Source organism: Canis lupus, chromosome 12 (genome assembly GCF_048164855.1).
Source record: "Canis lupus baileyi chromosome 12, mCanLup2.hap1, whole genome shotgun sequence".
In the NCBI taxonomy this organism is placed as follows: Eukaryota; Metazoa; Chordata; class Mammalia; order Carnivora; family Canidae; genus Canis; species Canis lupus.
Genome location: NC_132849.1, coordinates 33,606,372 through 33,623,065, shown reverse-complemented (window position 1 = coordinate 33,623,065; position 16,694 = coordinate 33,606,372). Strand labels below are relative to the sequence as shown.

The following is a 16,694-nucleotide window of genomic DNA, read 5'->3' as shown; positions in this document are numbered from 1 at the left end:
ACTCAACCAACCCAAACAATCTGACTCCAGAACTCAAGCTCTTCACTACCCTATGCGCTATCGTCTCCATGGCAAAAAGACCAAGGTTGCCATATATAGATGGGGCTATCCTGGAATAATAAATTAGGCTTTGAATAGTCCCACAGTTCCAGAAGATTCAGACCATGTTTGAGAAATACCCTTAGATCAACAACTTGTTTGCCCTTGGAGGAGAAAAACATTTTGTGATGCTTCTCAGCCGAATACAAGTAGGTCATTTTGTTAGGACCAGTAACAATAAAATAAATTGTTTTGAAGTGATGGTTTTAATGTATTGGCAGTAATCAATTCTTTTTATTACAAACTTAACTGATTTTTTTTTTTTTAACTTAACTGATTTTAAAATCAGTTTCTGGGACACCTGGGTGACTCAGTCGGTCGAGTGCCTGACTCTTGGTATCAGCTCTGGTCATGATCTCATGGTCAAGGAATCAAGCCGTGCATTGGGATCTGTGCAGCACAGAGTTTGATTCAGATTCTCCCCATCTCTCCCACTCACTCTCTCTCTCTCAAATAAAACCTTTTAAAAAAGAGGGGGGGGGGCTGTTTCTTTGACTTGATATAGTAATTGCCTGTGCTGAGTCTGTCGTAAAATAAAAATTGATGCAGAAACTTTGTTTCTGTTTGAACCACTCACCATTAAAGTGGTTTTAAATTGGCTGTTATAGAACCCATTCAAAATATATTAATGGAAAAAAAATATATATATATTAATGGTCATTGACCTGAGGGTAGTACCCATCCCTATGTTAAGTGAAGTCTCCATTAAACTCACTCTTCAATCTGAATGAAGGTGGGGCAATCAAAACTGTTCAAGAGTGGTTAGAATTGGGCAGCCCTGGTGGCTCAACGGTTTAGTGCTGCCTTCGGCTCAGGGCATGATCCTGGAGACCCGGGGATCGAGTTCCACGTCCAGCTCCCTGCATGGAGCCTGCTTCTCCCTCTGCCTGTGTCTCTGCCTCTCTCTCTGTGTCTCTCATGAATAAATAAAATCTTTTTATTTTTATTTTTTTTAAAAAGAGTGGTTAGAATCAAGAAGAGCTGGTCTGGTTGGCTCTTTGCAAGCTGGCAAGAAAAAAGGCAGAACTGCTCTGTCTTTTCCATATGCTGTGCCTCCATCAGAAGAGAAGTAGGGTTTTTTGTACCTAGATCATAGGACAATGGAAGCTACAGTAAGCTACTTCCTTATATAGCTTATAGTATAACAGAATAAAATGTTGAGTTTTTTTAAGACATAAGAAAACATTCTTCAATCCAATTTTTAAGGAGGAATATTAAAAATAACTAGGTCACAGCATTCAGCTCAAAACTACACACAGAAGTGAACAGAAAAACAGGATTTGACCTCGGGGTCATCCCTGATGGACTGCGGTACCCAACATGGTCCCGCCAAACCAAAAACAGGGGGCCACAATTCACAGTCTAAGTTTACTTTATCACCTGGGAAAGTAAAAAGTCAGTGAAATAATTACAGTTCCCAGTCCTTTGGACAAAATGAAGGGAAGGGATAATGCAGTACCCTGAGGCTAGAAGCACAAAAGAAGGAAAAAGTCTCTACTAAAACCCTAGCAGTTAGAGTGCTCCTGAATTTCTAAATCCACCCAAGTCCAGAAATAAGGGGCAATGAATGGCATGTTTAGATCTCTAGGCTATCACAGGAAGACTAACCATTAAGAGTCAATTTTTACCTGCCAGCCTCCTCACTAAACCACATCCCGAATTCTCCAGAGTACAAGAGAAAAATCACAGACTATGATATTGGTCACAGAATGAACATAAACAGGTCAGAAATAAGTTTCATTCACATGAAAATATCCTCTATCCTCAAAACATAAATAAAATTATAAAACATACGATTAGAGCTAATTTTATTTTGTTAAATGTATCAGGTGATAGGAAACAAAACAATGTACCTGAGATAGCTTCCAAAATAAGCAACAATATTTGGGTGTTTACAGTCTTTCATCATAATAATTTCTTGCTGTACAACTGCAAAGTCTTCTCCTAGAATAAAAAACAAGCATGTTGAATATATAATAGATAAGGTTCAAAATGTCAATTTGTTGGAAAACATAATAATGTTGATGTTATATTTACTATAGTTTCAGTCCTGACAGAAAGCACAGCGATTAAAAGTCTGAACTCTAGTTCTAGACTATCTAGAATCAAATACTAACTCTGTGTCTCTTACTAAGCTATGTGAACTTGAGCAAGTTACTTGACTTTTCTGTGCCAATTTCGTCCTCTGTAAAACAGGGATAAAAATAACAACTTACCTCATAGGGCTGTTGGAAAAGTTAAATGGGCTAATATATGCAAAATGCTTAGAACAGTGCCCAGTACAGAGTAAGTGCTATATAAGCATTTGCTATTATTAGTATTATGTCTTGGATATAATCATCATATAATCCATTGGAAAACATACATGGCTTTTTTCTTTCACCACCAAATAACATTTAATAAAATTTTAGCACAATTTTAGTACAATTTTAGCTTGTGCTAAATTAAATGTTAGGGTAGGAACCCGTATACACCAGGAGTATCAAATATACCTCCACAAGTTCTTGAGCTGTGAGGCCTACACTCCAGCAGTACTGGATTACCTGATGGCCCACATACACAGGCTTCTCCTGGATGCAAGGGCCTTGTTCCTACTGTACTGGGATGCAGAACTGGATTGTATTTAGCCTGGTGGGACTATTAGTAAATAATCTCTCTCCTTCTACTCCCTTCTTGCCCAAATTCTTCAAAATAAGATCTGGCAATCCTATAGCAGTATCACATGCTCTGGCTCTTGAAAGAACACTTTTGATAGAGAGAAACAGAACTACAGTGAATGCAAATGTGGTGAACCAGAGACTATGCAGAAAGAACAAATGGAAGTACTTATCATTTAAATGAAAGTAGCTCTGCACCACTAATTCAGTTTTTAAAGCATTATATACTATGAACAGCCTGATTAAATATATATTAGTGGCAAAGTAAGGAAAAAGGTTTCCTAAGTTAAAGCACAAATCCTATTAGGTCATTATGGAAGCCCTGATATTTTCTTGCCTTGGCATTTTCCTACGATAAACTGAGACTTAAAGTAGCCTACCCATGAACCATTTGAAGCCAGTGTCAAAACTCATCTCACTGCCCCAGTTACAAGGGAAGAAGTAACAGAGAAAAGACAGTATGTCAGGTTCTTAATTTCAGCAATGAAGTGAGTACAAAAATCAAAGATTTCCAAAGGAAGAAAAACAGGAAATTTTTATGCTTCCAAAATTTCAGAAGAAAACCACTGAATGAACTACAATCTTCTTCTGAGTTTACTTCACACCATTAAGAATTCCTGATTTTCATTATATTAAGAAAAATCCAGTTAGAAAGAACAACAATAACAACAAAAAACTAATTAGGAATGAAAAAAAGCCAAATAAACTAATATCAATTTTCAGGGATATACTAAATATTTTGAAAGTTCTTCACCTTCCTCTCAATTGTACTTGACTGGAAACAGTGAAGGGGTTACATGAGATCAAAGTTAATCCAGTCAGAATAAACTCTAGGACTTTAGTTTGATGGTTAAGGATAGCAACTCTCTTTCTGGGGGGTAGTCATTGCACAATTTAAAGGGAGCCAGCTTTAGAACAAAGTTGATCAGCAAAAACCATGGGGGAGAAACAGGAAAATGGGAAGGAGGAAGGCTCACCTGAGCCTCTATAGCAAGCCTCATCTGCCTCTGTAAGCTTCAGATACACCTGCACATGATCAATAAATTCCCTGAACTGTTTAAACTACCTTGAGTTGTGGTTTCTGTTACAACTGTAAGCGTCACATCTTCTACTATGATCTTTGCACATATGACACTGCATCAATGTCTGAATGGCTACATTCTCACTAGAATATTATATCCTCTAAGAGAGGACTACGCCTTAATCATTTTTGTATCCCTAGCAACTAATATGTAAGCAATAAAACTGTTGCCTAAATAAATCTATGATACAAGATAATTCCTCTACATGTTGACTCTAAATCAAAAATGTCTGTTTTTTGGTTTAATTTCAACCAGTTATTAACCATGCTTATACAACTGATTGCTTATTTGCTACTTCTGTGTTTAACAAAAGTCTGTGAATGGCTTTAAGTCTTCAACTACATCTTTCCCAGGAAAAGGTGTCAAACCAAAGTGCTTCCTATTTTCCTATGAAGTCATTTTCTATGTGACTATGATGCCCAAGTTAAATTCAAATTTTTGTGGGAAAAAAATTTTTTTTTAATTTTTTTTTTTTTTATGTATTTATGATAGTCACAGAGAGAGAGAGAGGCAGAGACACAGGCAGAGGGAGAAGCAGGCTCCATGCACCGGGAGCCCGATGTGGGATTCGATCCCGGGTCTCCAGAATCGCGCCCTGGGCCAAAGGCAGGCGCCGAACCGCTGCACCACCCAGGGATCCCGTGGGAAAAAATTTTCAAAGAAAAAAAATCCACAGCTCAATCTTTTTAAAAAGATTTTATTTACTTATGTATTCATGAGAGACACACAGAGGCAGAGAAATAGGCAGAGAGAGAAGCAGGCTCCCTATAGGGAGCCTGATGAGGGATTGATCCCAGGACCCCAGGATCATGACCTAAACAGAAGGCAGATGCTCAACCCCTAAGCCACCCAGGAGCCCCACAGTTCAATTTTTGAAGGTAATTGAAAAAGCCAAATTTGGGAAGGAAAAAAGAAAAGAGTTTCTATATGGCAATAATCCAAAAGAGCCTAATAGTTCTAAAGTACTTTCTTCAAAGCTCCAGAGAAATATACTCCAAAGAATAAACAGGTACCCCCACCCAAAATAACTAGCACACTTAAATTGGATACTGTAGAACAGTATGGTTAGGCTAGATACATAATCTCTAAAAATTCTTTCCAATTCTGAAAGTCTAGGATTTTTGATTAAATTTTTAGACATTAAAGTGAAGAACACATCTGCCAAAAAATGGCATAAAGAAAGGCAGGCAGGCAAGCAAGCAGGCAGGCAGGTAGGTAGGCAGACAGGAAAACAGAAAGAAACCCTAATTGAGAAAAACAGGCAGGCCTACAAGCAGAGCAGATCACGAATAAATCCAAGTAAACAAAAAAATACAAAGACTTGAGAAGTTCTTAGAATAAACATGACATATATTTAGTGTTCAATAAATGTTAATTATTTGCAGCAGGCTAAAATAATAGCCCCAAAAGTAGAAAAGTCCTAATCCCTAAAACTTGTGATATTACCTTATATGGCAAAAAGGATTTTGCAAATATGATGAAATTATGGAACTTGAGATAGGGAAATTATCCTGAATTATTTAAATGTAATTACTAGTGTACTTGCAAGAGGGAATCAGAGGGAGACTGGAGTATAAGAAGACAAGAAGCAAAATATTATGCTTTGAAGATAGAGGAAGAAGCCAAGAATTAAAGGAGTACAGCTCTAAAAGTTGGAAAAGACAAGGAAACGCAATCCCCCTTAAAGTCTCCAGAGGGAATGCAGCCCTATTGACACCTGGATCTTGACCAGTGACACACACTTTGGATTTCAGAGTTCCAGAACTCTAAGAGAATCAATTGTGCTTTTCCAGGCACCAAGTTGGTGGTAATCCGTTACAGTAGCCACAGGAAACTAATACACTATTACTATCAGCATTACTATTATTGTGACAGAACTGGCTAGCCATTCACAAATAATCAGTGTTCTCCCTTCCATTGCATAGAAGTTACTGGTGGCAGTCAAAGACAACTCTCCCCTCAAGATGAACACTAATGTGCCCAAGAGACTAGTTCCTGCCAATGCAAAGTGAGCAAAAGTAAAATGTACTTATCCCACTATTTATTTACCTATAAGCAAACTACATAACACTGTGAGGCCCTAGGAAATACAAGAAGTCTGGGTCCCCGAGTCACTAAAAGGAACAAAGTCATCCAACACATTAAGCATCTGCACTGAACTATTACATAAACTTAAAATAAGACTTTATTATATTAAGTCACTCATAAGTTCTAGTTATTATAGTAAACATTATCCTATGCTGATATAATAACTACCATCCATTTGTAAAAAAAAAAAAAAAAAAAAAAAAAAAAAGGTTGTCCATAGTAGGTGCTTCACAAATGTTTTCGTGGATTAACAAGATTAGTCCCTCTATTTGATAGAGTACAGAACCAGATTATAGGCATTTCTCTCTATTTGGTAGATAATGCTTGCCTGTAAACAGCTATATTTAGCCATATGTATGAGAATAAAAGAGGAGATTTGAATGTCATGGGGGTGAAAGCTACAATGAAACACAGAACCTCTAGTACCTCCTTGCCTTTTAGATACCAACTGACAATCACTGCATTTCCAACAGTTCATAAAATTCTTTCTTTTTTGACAAAATAATACATAATCTTAAATTGAATGCATATTCAACTGACTGCCATTTTGGTATACCTAATTATTTTCACTGGTGTAAACTAGCCACATTTATAAAACCTACTCTTCTTACATTAACATAAGCATTTTGAATTAATAAACTACTCACTTGCTTTTTTAATAAAATTATAACAAAAATTCAATAAAAGAATTATACATGTACTGTTGTTTGGATAAATACGGTGAAGCTGTCAAAACAGAACTAATGGTTGGGAGGCAGAACTGTCATTTTGCTCTGTGTAACAGCTTATGCATGTAATTCTAAGTCTTTATATGAAGGCAGCTGACATGTCTCTTTACACTAAATAGAAGTAGAGGTTATTTGAAAACCAAACCAGGACAACTGAAGGACTGATTATCTGTATTGGGAGGTGAACCAACAGTCCATTACGTTCATGTTTTCAGGGAACCAAGTCTTAGTCTATTTGTAAACTGTATATACTATTTCCTTAGTTCTGTCCCTGTGAAGTAAACATAAATTTACAAGTCATCTACAATTTCCCTTTGTTTTCTTATTTTGTTTCCTATTTCCCTATTTTGTTACTTGCTTTCTTATTTTCCTTTAGTTATCTTTATGTCTCTCTTCTAAGCTTTCTTATTTTCCTTTAGTTATCTTTATGTCTCTCTTCTAAATGTTTAACATCTTCACAACCCTAATAAGCTGACAAATGTCATGATGAAATAATTTTCATTATCAACAGTAATTTAACACAGTAACAGAGCAAATTAGAATTAATAATGCTTTTAATGATCACTTTTTAAGATTTTAAAAGCAAGTTTTCTCAACTTGTAATAGAGATGATTTACCTTCCAACTTATGAGGAGCTACATGTGTGAGTGTAAATTTTGTATACATATATTATTTGTGAAAATATCTAATGCTTTAATTTGGATAAAGATAAAGTTATTCTCTGGATAGTCTCTCCTGAGAACATATTCAACCACCACCATACACTGAGCACCAAGTATTATGTAAAAGAGAATGTGCTAGAGACTATAGGTAGAGTTCTAGAAATGAACAAGACTTTCCTTGACTTTAATAAACGTACAGGGGGCATAAAATTTGTACTGGACTCACCATATCTAGCACACTGTCATCATAAAGGATATGTACTTTGGAATCAAAATACTGATTTATGAAACCTGATTTTACAACTTTCTAGTTGTATGATCTTAGGCAAATTCATTCATATTCTCTTTTTCTGAATTCAGGCTCCTCATAAAATGGAGATAATAATGCCTCCCCTTGAGGTTATTGTAAGGATTAGATGAAAAACACTTAAAATACTTAGAACAAGGCTTCACACATGCTCATTACCATTATCTGCTATTACGACCACCCAGTAGGATGTGTTATTTACTATTTTACATTATTTTTCCTACTATTCTCCCCTTTCACTCTACTTCAGCCACAGAAGTCCTTCCTGCTTTTCCTTGAATACCATAACAAGCTTCTGACTCTCATTCAGCCTTTACAGTTTCTACTCATACTACCTGAAGAGCTCTTTTCCACCCAGATGGTTGCTTCCTCACTTCTTTCAGGTCTCTACTCAACTGTTGCCTTCAAGGTGAGATCTTCTCTGATATTCCTATATAAAACAGCAACCCATAATCACAACTCCACAAACACCCTTACTGCTCTGGTTTCTCTATAGTATTTAACCATATCTAACATACTATATGTCTACTTATTCATTATGTCCCCTAACACATGATGGGACACTGAATATGAATGAGTCAACGAATAATTCTACAAGTACTAAGCAGCTAAAATCCACAAGAGAAAAAAAATAAGGTGGATAAATAGTAAAGATACAAAATTCTCATTATTTGCAGTATATATGATTACATTCCTGGAAAGCAAGCAAACAGAAATCAATTGGGAAAACAACCAGTTATTTAAAAAGAAAGAAAGAAAGAAAAAACCAGAAAAAAATTTTAAATCCTAAGTTAACAAATTAGAATACATCAAATTAAATTACATATCTACGGGGATCCCTGGGTGGCTCAGCGGTTTGGCACCCGCCTTTGGCCCAGGGCGTGATCCTGGGGACCTGGGATCAAGTCCCACATCGGGTTCCTTGCATGGAGCCTGCTTCTCCCTCTGCCTGTGTCTCTGCCTCTCTTCTCTCTCTCTCATGAATAAATAAATAAAATGTTTAAAAAAAATACATATCTAAGGATAAGCTTTAAAATGTGTAGGCCATAAATAAAGCATTTTGGGGGATAAAAGATCCCAAAACTGGAAAGACATTTCAATTTTTTTTTTAAAAGAGATAGAATGTGAATGTGAAGGAGGTGGGGAGAGGGGGAGAGAGAATCTCAAGCAGACTCCATACTCAGTGCAGAGTCCAACAGAGGGCTCAATCTCATAACTCTGAGATCATGATCTGAGCTGAAATCAAGAGTTGGATGCCTAACCAAACAAGCTACCTAGGCACTCTAACACTTCACCTTAAAAAAAAAAAAAAATTTTTTTTTAAGGTTTTATTTATTTACTTGACTGAGAAAGAGTAAGAGCAGGGAGAGAGGGAGAAGCAGACACCTCACTGAGCAGGGCTCCCAATGTGAGGCTCAATCCCAGGACCCCAGGATCCTGGGGGACGCTTAACTGAGCCACCCAGGCACCCCCTAATACTTCACTTTTGAATAGAAGAATTTACTATGGTAAAGACTGCAACTGACTCATGAATTAATTCCTGAATTAATGTATTACCAATCAAAATACCAATTGAACATAAAAAAATTAAAATTATATTCATCAGAAAAAATAAAAATGGTAGAACCATTTTGTAATTGGTATTACTTTAAAATAAGTAGTTCTTACTTAAGAATTCATATACCCCCTGGCAAAAAAAAAAAAAAAAAGAATTCATATATCCAAAAGAATTCTCATATTTTTTTATTCTTTACCTACCCTGGATCATGTTAAATGTCCTCTGCCAGAGATAAGGAAAAGAAATAAAGCATCTGAACTGGAAAGGGATAAGTCAAATTATCTGTTTACAGTTGACATGATCTTATAGGTTAGAAAAAAAAAAAAAACCTAAAGATTTCATAAGACAATTGTAAGCACTAAAAAAATGAATTCATCAAAGTTGCAGAATATAAAAACACACAAAAATTAGTAGTGTTACATACTCAAGCAATGAATAATCTGAAAAAAAATTAAGAAAATCTCAATTATAATCTCACCAAAAAGAATAAAATACTTAGAAATAAGCTTAAACAAGGGAGTGAAAGACTTGTACACTAACAAGTACCAAATATTGCTGAAAGAAATGAATAAATGGAAAGATATCCCATATTCACAGACTGGAAGACTTTATATTGTTATCCCTATAAAGTAAGGATAGTGTCCTTACTATCTAAAGTGATCTATAGATTCAATGCAGAAATCTCAGTGGCATTTTTTGCAAAAAAAAGAAAAAACAATCCTAAAAGTCATATGAAACCATCACAAAGGATCCTGAATATTCAAAACAATCTTGAGAAAAAAGAACCAAGCTGGAGTCCTCACATTTCTTGATTTCAAAACATACTACAAAGTTACAGTACTTAAAACAGAATGGTATTCGCATAAACACAAATATACAGACCAATGAAACAGAATAGAGAGCACAGAAATAAACCCACACATATATGGCCAATTGATTTTGAACAAGGGCAACAAGACTACACAATGGGGATAGAACAGTCTCTCCAATAAATGGTGCTGGAAAAACTGGATATCAACATTCTGAAAAATGAAAGTGGATCTTTATCTTACACCACACAAAAAAAATCAACTCAAAATGGATTAAGGACTTAACTCAAAACCTAAAATTCCTAAAAGAAAACACTGGGGGAAAACTTCATAATGTTGTTGGCAATTATTCTTGGATATAACATGAAAAGAACAAGCAACAATCTTGTTTTCCCAATGGCCTCTCCCAAGGAAATTTTAATGACACAGATACTATGCATGAGTTTGTGTCTGTGCTACATACATAAAAAGAGTAAGATTTTTTTCCCACACCCAAAGAATAAAATTCTACTCCCTTTTCATTTTAAAGAAATATTTGAGAAAACATTTCCCAATATAAATAGATGGTCTACAGGTAGTGGCTTAACCTGAAATTCCTGACTAACCTGCTAGGTCCTTTTCTCTTACCTGGATCCAGCTCTTTTTTGGAGAGCCTGGTTTATTAATATAGCTCTCATGGAAGATTCAAAATAAAGTAGATACCCATAACTCAGAAGTGAAGTCTCAGTACAAGTCCTCTGGCTTATATCCTTCCTACTTTATTAAAAGTTATAGCAGCATACCTAGAGTTTATATAAAGCGGGCCTGTAGTACGCTCGAAAAACATTCTGAAGTAAGAACAGAAAAAGGAAACCTAAATCATGGTAGTGATTATAGTGAAGAATATAATGGGCAATGATTTCTCCTTCTTTATCATGCTTACCAACAAGAGCCACAATCCTATTGTTAGAGATAGTTCTCAAACTTTGAATTTGTTCAAACTCTCTAACTTTCTGGTTTTCCCTCGTAAAGCTTGATTTAAAAATATAATTTTCTAGTGGCTCCCGATCCCGAGGCTATATAGGGATAAACCACAGCTGAATAAAACTTAAGAAAATATCAGTCTCTAAAATCAAAACATTACAGCAAAACTATTCTCCCTATTACCTCAATTTGGATGTATAGGGCACCTCTCCATAGTAACCTGCCAGTCATGTTTCAGTCCTATTGTCCTATTCCAGCCTAAAATCTCATGTAGGCAGCTCTGCCTTCCATGCCACTCAACTATGGATGCTATTAAGTGTAATAGGTCTTCTTACCCGCAGGGTCTCTCTTCTGAATCTACAGTGACCCGTGTACTAATCTGTAAAAAAACAAACAAACAAACAAAAAAAAATTCCCACAGTCCACAGGGAGAAGTCTAAATCTTTGGGCTACTATTTACAGTTCTCCATTAACTATTATCAATCTGCTTTTCACATCTTATTTCCCAACCATAACCAAACAGAGCATATCACTCAGGTCTTATTTCCCAAACAGGCCTAGTAGGCCAACATCACCTTTGCTTTCACATGACCCTCATATGAAATATGCTCCATTCTATAGCTAGCAAAATCCCAGCCAGTCTTGGAGGCTCAACTGAACTGTTCCCTAATTATACCAAGCGAAATGAACCTCACAATCTCTACGGAACTCACCCAAAGAATCAGGATAGATGAGCAACTCTGTTCTATTCATGTTCCCTCACATAGCATCTTGCCTAGATACTCCCTATCTAGAGCATTTACAGAGTAAACAGTCAAAGCCAGCTATTCATTGACCTGGGAAGTGATTAAGTTTTTCTTTTTTTTTTTTTTTAAAGATTTTATTTATTTATTCATAGAGAGAGAGAGAGAGAGAGGCAGAGACACAGGCAGAGGGAGAAGCAGGCTCCATGCAGGGAGCCTGACGTGGGACTCGATCCCTGGTCTCCAGGATCACACCCCAGGCTGCAGGCGGCTCTAAACCGCTGCGCCACGGGGGCTGCCCTGATTAAGTTTCTCTAATCACAGCTACCCCCGCAGAATTCATATATACACACACTTGGCTCAATGAGTGAATCCCTATAATCTGGTTGCTACATAAACACTCTAGTTAATTTTCACAATGGGTAGCAAGCTCCATGAAGGCAAGAACCCCGTCTTTATATCTCCTATTCTAACTGAATGGAGTGCTAAATAAATACTTATGCAGTTAAATCCACTGAACAGATACACAGGACTGGAAATGAGCAAGAAATGGTAGATATATGAAATAGTCCTTTGTTATTTGTTTTTTAAATTTTTGAGTATTACCCTTCAAAGTGTGAATACCTAGTCTGTCCGGTATAGTCAGCCTCAAGCCCACAACATGTCTCTAATATATTAAAGAGTAACTAAGCAATCCATGAATAATCTTTGAAAAGTAATTATCACAAATGATGTAACAATGACTCTCTTCATGATGGCAATAAACAGTGCAGCACTGAGTAAACAACTGGTAGTAAGGGATCTACTATAAAGCACTCCAGGGAGATTGGAAAAGGAGCCAGATAAGTAATTTCCCTGGTGTCTTCAACTCTATGATGAAAATAAAGGGGGAAAAGCACCTCTTCTACCTCTCAGGGATGAAAGAATTAATGTCAAAAGTTGATGGGAAAAAAATTTCTAAGACCTAACTGTGGAGATCCATTAAAAACTCAGGGAGTGAGGTCTTCCCAGTGACTTTCATACTTGCAAAATTTTGCTCTACAATTTCATAAATGCGGCTCTTGTAGAAACCAAACAGAATACCCTATTCTTCTTACTACGAACTTCCCTGCTCATCAATCTCTATACATTTCATTGTGTTGAAAAAGAAATGAGTTTCCCTATTTAGAAGAAATGAGAGTTTCTCCGAGTTGCTACCTAATTAATCAGTGTTATCTGCATTTACATTCTACTTTAAAAACTGGTGCTGCAAGCAATAGCACGAATGAGTAATTAGAAGTAACTGTAATTAAATCCTATTTTCTAGTGTGGAAAAAGTAAACAATGAGCCAAGAATCAGAGGAACCAGATTCACAAATAAGATGTGTGAGTGTGGGTGAATTATAAATGCAGTACCTCCTTTTTCACAACAGGAAATTTGAGAGTCAGGCTTAAGAGATAGTTCAAATAGAACTTCCCTGTCGCCACATATTTTCTATGACAAAAGTTTTCAAAGTTGTGAAACATCTGACAACCACTGAGAAAGATGACCTAAAGAGTTCCTTGTGGCTCTAAAACTGATCTTAAAACACACGAAGAAAAAAAAAAAAAAGACTCAAGACTCATGATGCAGGTACTTGTAACACCTTCTAAGAACTGGAAGGTGAAGTGTTCTACTAGCAAGCTCTGCCATGAGCTCTCATCCTGATTTACTTTTAGTTTTCTTTTAAAATAAGTCTCTAAGAGTCGGCAGTGTGCTAGCCCAACCGGGTTAAAGACCACAGGAATAAACCTGTGGTCAGATAAACAGATTTACTGATGCATGGCAATGGAGGGAGACTGCACACCAGGGGAATCTTCAGCCATCTCACAAAACAAAGGAAAAGATAACAGTTATTGTAAGATTTGAGGAGGAGTGGAGTTTAGGTGAAATTTAAATGAAGTAGCGTTGTGATAGGCTTAGAGCAAAGCAGAGCTGTATGTAAAGGGGTCTAATTCAGGACTGGACTACAAAGTGAACTCAATGTTCTCTTTCCTTTGCAACTACCAAGTTAAGATATATCCTGATGATGTATCCAGAAACCCCTTATCTGAGACTGTGCATCTCACCTGTAAATCAAGATTGCTCCTCTATATCAAAATGACTTCAGATTCTCCAGACAAGAGTAGGATATTTTACTCTTGCTGATACAATTACAAACAGCTAAGTTTCTGCTGGTCTATGATTTTCAAGTGCAAAGTTTCTCAGGATATAAGCAAGCCATAGTCAAAGATGGGTTTATAACACTTTCCAACTGCACCATTCTTGGGAGAAATATTGTTTGAAAACAGGCTTTGTGTCTGTTATACTAGCCTGATAAATAAGCAAATTTTTATTTTGTCCATTAGTTACCTGAGATTCCCATCTCCATTTTATATGTGTGAAGAACAACTTGCTAACTAAACTTCACTTGATGTTATTTAGAAAGAGGAGTTCATTTGCTTGTTTATCTTTTGGTTTGTTTATTATCCATTAATTTCTCCACAAAAGATGTCAAATTCAGGAGATACACAGGTTTTAAAGAAAAAGACAACTGACAGGATGGTAGAAGATATTTGCAAATGTCTCATCTAATAAAGGGTTAGTATCCAAAATATATAAAGAACTTTGACCAAACTCAACACCCAAAGAACAAATAATCCAATCAAGAAATAGGCAGAAGACATGAATAGACATTTCTCCAAAGGCGGCATACAAATGGCCAACAGACACAAGTAAAAGAAAAGGCATCTTGGAATCTTTAATAAAACACATGAGAAATTAAAAAAAAAAAAAAAGAGTGGGGAAGAAAAGTAATTTCTCAAAAATCACGACTATAACACTCTGGATGCTCAATGCTATTCCACTGATCTATATATAGGTCTATCCTTATGCCAATCAAGACCACACTGTCTTGATTACTGCAGCTTTGTAATAACTTCCAAAATTGGAGCAGTATAATAAACCCTTCAACTCTGTTCTTTTTTTCAAGACTATTTTAACAATTCTGAGTCCCTTGCATTTCCATAATTTTTAGGGTCAGCTTGTCAATTTCTGCCAAAAAACGAGTTGGGATTTTGAGAGAAACTGTGTTGAATCTGTGTGTCAATTTTACAAGTTCTGCCATCTTAATAATATTAAGTCTTCTATCTATAACTATGGAAGGTCCTCCCATTCAGATCTTCTTTCAGTAGTGTTTTGTAGTTTTCAATGTACAAGTCTTATGTTTCTTTTATTAAATTTATTAAATTTATATCTAAATTGTCCATTAGTTACATATATACACACATATATTTAATGTTTGAACGGATTTTTTTGACATTTTAAAACCATGATTTTCTATGTGATAGCCCAGGCAGGGCCCCCACCGTTTGGTTACAGTATTTTTGTAAAAATATTTCATTTTCAAATGTGTTCTTTTTTTTTTTTTTTTTTTTCAAATGTGTTCTTTTAAAAAGTCAGTGATTCATGCTTTTAGAAATTTCAATGTTACATATTTGGGGAAAATGTTCTAAGGAATAAAGGATTCCTTTAAGTTGAGAAACATAAATAAATGCCAGCAGAAACGGATGACCACCCTAAGCACTGAGTTACTGGTCACTGTGCTGCATGGGATGTGTGGCCCTGTGGACTTCAGTGAAATGCAAAATGGGGCCTTACTGACTTTCGGTGCCTTGACTCTTCCATGGGTGCTTCGGACCCCCTTTATTATGTTAATCTTAGTTTAGTACTTAATCTTAATTTGATGCTATTCTAATTAAAATTGCAAAGTCCTGTTCAGAATGTCACTGCTTGTATATAGAAATAAAATTGATTCTTTGTATACTGATCTTGTATCATGCAACCTTACTGAATCTGTTATTAGTTTTAATTATATTTTAGTGGATTCCTTAAGATTTTCTAGATACAAGATCATATTACCTGCAAACAGATGATTTTACATTTTCCTTTCTAATCTCAATGCCTCTTATTTCTTTTTCCTAACTGTCCTAAGAAGATCTACAATGATGAACAGATATGGTGAAAGTGTGCCTTATCTTGTCCCTGATATGAGAGAAAAGCATCTTTGCTTTTCATCATTAAGCATGATTGCTAACTGTAGGTGTTTTATACATGCACTTTATCAGGTTGAGGAAGTTCCTCTGTATTTCTAGTCTGTTTAGTTTTTTTTTTTTTAATCATGAAAGGGTTTTGGATTTTGTCAATCATCTTTTCTGCATTGTTGAGATGATTTTTGTTATTATTCTATTAATATGGTGTACTACAGTAACTGATTTTCAGATGTTAAACCAATTTTGCATTCGTGGGATAAATGCCACTTGGTTATGTGTACAGTCTTTTTTTATACATTGCTAAATGTGTTTTGCTATGCTTTTGTGGAGGTCTGTAGTTTTCTTGTTAAGTCTTTGTTTGGTTTGATAGCAAGGCAATACTGACCTCCTGGAATGAGTAGTTCCTGAGTTCCTTTCCTTTTTTGGGGGTGGAAGGGAATTGTGAAGTACCGATATTTAAACATTTAGTAGAATTCACCAGTAAAGACATCTGTTCTTGAGTTTTTTCCAGGAACATCCCTTTTCTGGTTACTAATTTCAACTTGTTATGGGTCTATTCAAATTTTCCACTCCTTCTTGAATCAGTTTTAATGATGTGTCTTTTTAGGAATTTATCCATTTCACCCATGTATCTAACTTGTTGGCATTCAAGTGTTCATAGTATGTTCATAATCCTTTTTATTTCTGTAAGTTCAGCAGTAATATCCCTCCTTTCCTTCTTGATTTTAGTAATTTTAATCTTCTTTTTCCTTGGCTGAACTAAAGATCTGTCAATTTTGTTGATCTTTTCAAAGAACTAATTTTCAGCTACCCTGATTTTCTCTATTGTTCTATAATCTATTTTATCTCCAATCTAATCTTTATCATTTCTTTCCTTATGTTTGTCTTTGGTTTAATCTGTTACTTTTTAATTTCTTCCTTTTTTTTGTTTTCATTTCTTAAAGTGGA

General features: G+C 35.7%; 1 protein-coding gene across 6 annotated transcripts in view; it reads right to left on the bottom strand.

Annotated features, from left to right (window-relative positions):
- MAP4K3 (mitogen-activated protein kinase kinase kinase kinase 3) overlaps positions 1 to 16,694 on the bottom strand; it is a 187,734-nt gene that overhangs the window by 90,152 nt on the left and 80,888 nt on the right. For all 6 annotated transcript variants that reach the window (XR_012004491.1, XM_072770434.1, XM_072770435.1 and 3 more), the window contains one exon: positions 1,953 to 2,043. Coding sequence is in view for 5 of the 6 variants with exons in the window: in XM_072770434.1 (XP_072626535.1) it covers positions 1,953 to 2,043 (91 nt within the window). In the remaining variant the exon portion in view is untranslated. The remainder of the gene's footprint in view (positions 1 to 1,952; positions 2,044 to 16,694) is intronic.